The sequence below is a fragment of the Quercus suber genome, unplaced genomic scaffold, assembly GCF_002906115.3.
Source record: "Quercus suber isolate HL8 unplaced genomic scaffold, Cork oak 2.0 scaffold_86, whole genome shotgun sequence".
Taxonomy (NCBI): Eukaryota; Viridiplantae; Streptophyta; class Magnoliopsida; order Fagales; family Fagaceae; genus Quercus; species Quercus suber.
In genome coordinates this window covers 732049-735278 of record NW_027069551.1, presented here as the reverse complement: position 1 = coordinate 735278, position 3230 = coordinate 732049, and the positions used below count along the sequence as shown (strand labels likewise).

Below are 3230 nucleotides of genomic sequence, written 5' to 3'. Positions count from 1 at the left end.
TCAATATTTATAACTTAAAAGGAGTTAAGTGTTACATTTAAAACTTCATAGTGGTTAAACAGATGATACAAACTCATCCTTCATTTTAACGGATAATTAATGGTTTACACATTAAAAAAAATGATAAAGTTTAGCTACAAAATTGATTATAGCCTAAGATTGCAATTTTACTCAATAAAATAAACATTGCCATATTTTTGAAAATCTAACTGTTAAATTGCATGTTCTTTACACTCTTAATACACGTGTCAAATTTTGTATCAATCAGATATTATCTATTATATGATCTATAAGCTTATATTTTATGTATAATTTTAAACTATAAAAACTTACAATTTAAACAATTTATTGATGATATAACTATTGATTTTTATTTTCTAGAAATTTTGCAAGCATAGAGGATATTAGTATGCATTGCTAAAAAAATATTTTGAGAGCCTGTGAAATAGATTTAGATTTATATGTGACCTCGCTTAACTCTAAGAAAGGCATGGTTGATGGTACAAACTAATTACAAAAATTAAAATCTTGACCATAAATCCAGGGCAACATCATTTGAAACAACATTACAATGATATCATTAAAACCATAAGTCTTTGTTCCTTTTCAAATCAATAATCGATAGCCCATATTTATCAAGAAGGTAGATGTTCTCTTTTTTATTTAATACTTTCTAATAACAAAGGGTTGTAGCTTATTCAATCACCAAGTCCAAGTAGTGCAGACAGAATTATTATTCCTTTACTGCTTTTATTCATGTGCTACATATCTCAGACTTTATTCAAGTTCGAGTACCCGGGCCTGCAAAGCTTCAGGGTATATGGACCCCAGGATTCGGTGTTGCTGGAGTAGGCAGGCCTTTAGCATCTGAAAGATTAAAGAAATAATGAAACAAAATTAAGGCTTTTACCATTAAAACAAAACAAAACAAAACAAAAAAAACTCATAAAATATATATGTCAAGGATCAACGAAAAAAAAAAAGGTACTCAAGTTCGAGTACCTGGACTCGCAAAGCTTCTGGGTATATGGACCCCAGGATTTGGTGTTGCTGGAGTAGGCAAGTCTTTCACATCTGAAAGATTAAAAAAATAATGACACAAAATTAAGGCTTTTTACCACAAAAATAAAAATTAAAAAAAAAAAAAAAAAACCTTACAAAAGGACAAGGTTTAGCTACAAAATCGATTGTAGTCTTAGGCTACAAACTCACTTAATATCTTTTTATTGGAGGTGAATTTTGATAAATCCACCATTGGATTGCATCTTCTTCTTATATCCTCCATGTTTACAAAATTTCAAAAAAATTAAAGATCAATAGCTCTGTCATCAATAAATTTTTAAATTGCAAGTTTTTGTAACTTAAAATTATGCATAAAATATAAGATTATAGATTATATAGTAAATGATATCCGATTGACACAAAAATTTACATGTGCATTAAAAGCGTAAAGAACATGTAATTCAACGGTTAGATTTTCAAAATATGCAGTAATATTTATTTTATTAAATGAGTTTGTAGCCTAAAGCTACAACCAATTTTGTAGCTAAACTTTGTCCCTTACAAAATATGTCAAGGATCAACAAATAAAAATATAAAAAATATTCTAATTCGAGTACCCAGACCTGGAAACCTTCCGGGTATATGGACCCCAGGATTTGGTGTAGCCGGAGGAAGCAAGCCTTTAGCATCTGAAAGATTAAAGAAATAATGACAAAAATTTAAGGCTTTTACCATTAAAAAACACTTACAAAATATGTCAAGGATCAACAAAAAAAAAGTACTCAAGTTCGAGTACCTGGACTTGCAAAGCTTCTAGGTATATGGACCCCAGGATTTGGTGTTGCCGGAGTAGGCAAGCCTTTCACATCTGAAAGATTAAAAAGAAAAAATGACAATAAAAATTAAGGCTTTTTACCATAAAAATAAAATTTTAAAAAAAATACATACAAAATATGTCAAGGATTAACAAACGAAAATATAAAAAAAAATACTCTAGTTCAAGTACCCAGACCTGGAAACCTTCCGGGTATATATTAACTATATTAACTATTAACTATATTAACTATTAACTATTTCTATTGAAAATTTTGAAGTTGTTTTAGTTTGTTAATCTTGACACCCAAAATTATAGGACAGTGTTTGTTTCTACTCTAACCCACCAATAGTAACTTCAAGCAAATCTGCTTTAGCTTATTCATTCTCATGTTCACTCGATTCACTTTAATCAAATGAGAATAATATAACGAAGCAAGCTAAAAATAAAAACAGAGGATAAGGGTATATAGAGTTACTTGGATTATCAAGCTCGGTTGTGGATGCCACTTTTGAGGCAAACTGAAACATCAAAATGAAGAGAACTCCCCAAGTGATGATGAACTTCTTAGAGGCCATGGTTTTGGGACATGGATGCATATCTAGGGCATGGTATTATATATATAGGCCATATTTTGCATTTCTACTTTAAAAATAAAATGAAATAAAAACTATTTGCCTCTTATTCTCCTATCTTATTCCTTTTTCTTTTTTTTTAATTATTGTTTATTTTGCCCCACCCAAGGGGAAGGAGGTAAATTTTTCCAGGAACACAAACCAATTCATCTTAAGTCATGATTAAGTCATGATTAATAATAGTTAGGATGTCCAATACTCTGCATCACAAGCTGTCACCGGTAAACTTTTTACAGCTGAATTTAACTATTTTCAATGGTGTCATTCTTTTTCTTTTGCTGGAGTATCATTGATTGTGCTGAACTTCCAGTATAAGGTACTAATGAGTCTTTCTCCACAGAAACAAAAGGGCTTTTTCTTTTGGAAATTAAAGAATTGAAGTATTTCCAAATTCCAACAATATTGTTTTTGACCTAACTTGGTTATTTGATTACTATGTATCACGTTTTCCTGTTGGAATTTCGATCAATAAGCTGAACCAATGCCGTAGACCAGAATTATGTTTGGCTAATTGTCACGCTCAATAATGCAAAGCCCTGGACTCAAGAGAGTCAGAGGGCTAGTCCTTGGATAGTATAATGTACAACGGAATTGAACTTGGGTTTCGATTTTTCTGCTCATTCAAAGTCTTTCTTGCTCAACTGCACATGAAATCTTTCTTTTTCTTTTTTTCTTTTTTTTTCTTGTTAAGTACACATGAAATCTAATCAGCCAAAGTCAAGACTTACATAGCAAAAAACAATATTCCCTTTCTTTTTTGGTAATAAGAATCGCAAAAT

At 30.5% G+C, this 3230-nt stretch overlaps 1 protein-coding gene across 1 annotated transcript; it reads right to left on the bottom strand.

Annotated features, from left to right (window-relative positions):
* Nucleotides 1–498: 498 nt before the first annotated feature.
* Nucleotides 499–2401, bottom strand: LOC112027858 (uncharacterized). Its single transcript, XM_065774124.1, has 5 exons — nt 2295–2401; nt 1799–1870; nt 1626–1691; nt 1003–1074; nt 499–867 (listed from the first exon to the last, which is right to left on the bottom strand). Exons 1-5 carry the CDS (start codon nt 2392–2394, stop codon nt 812–814), a joined length of 366 nt encoding a protein of 121 aa, XP_065630196.1. The 5' UTR covers nt 2395–2401; the 3' UTR covers nt 499–811.
* Between the last annotated feature and the right edge of the window lie 829 nt (nt 2402–3230).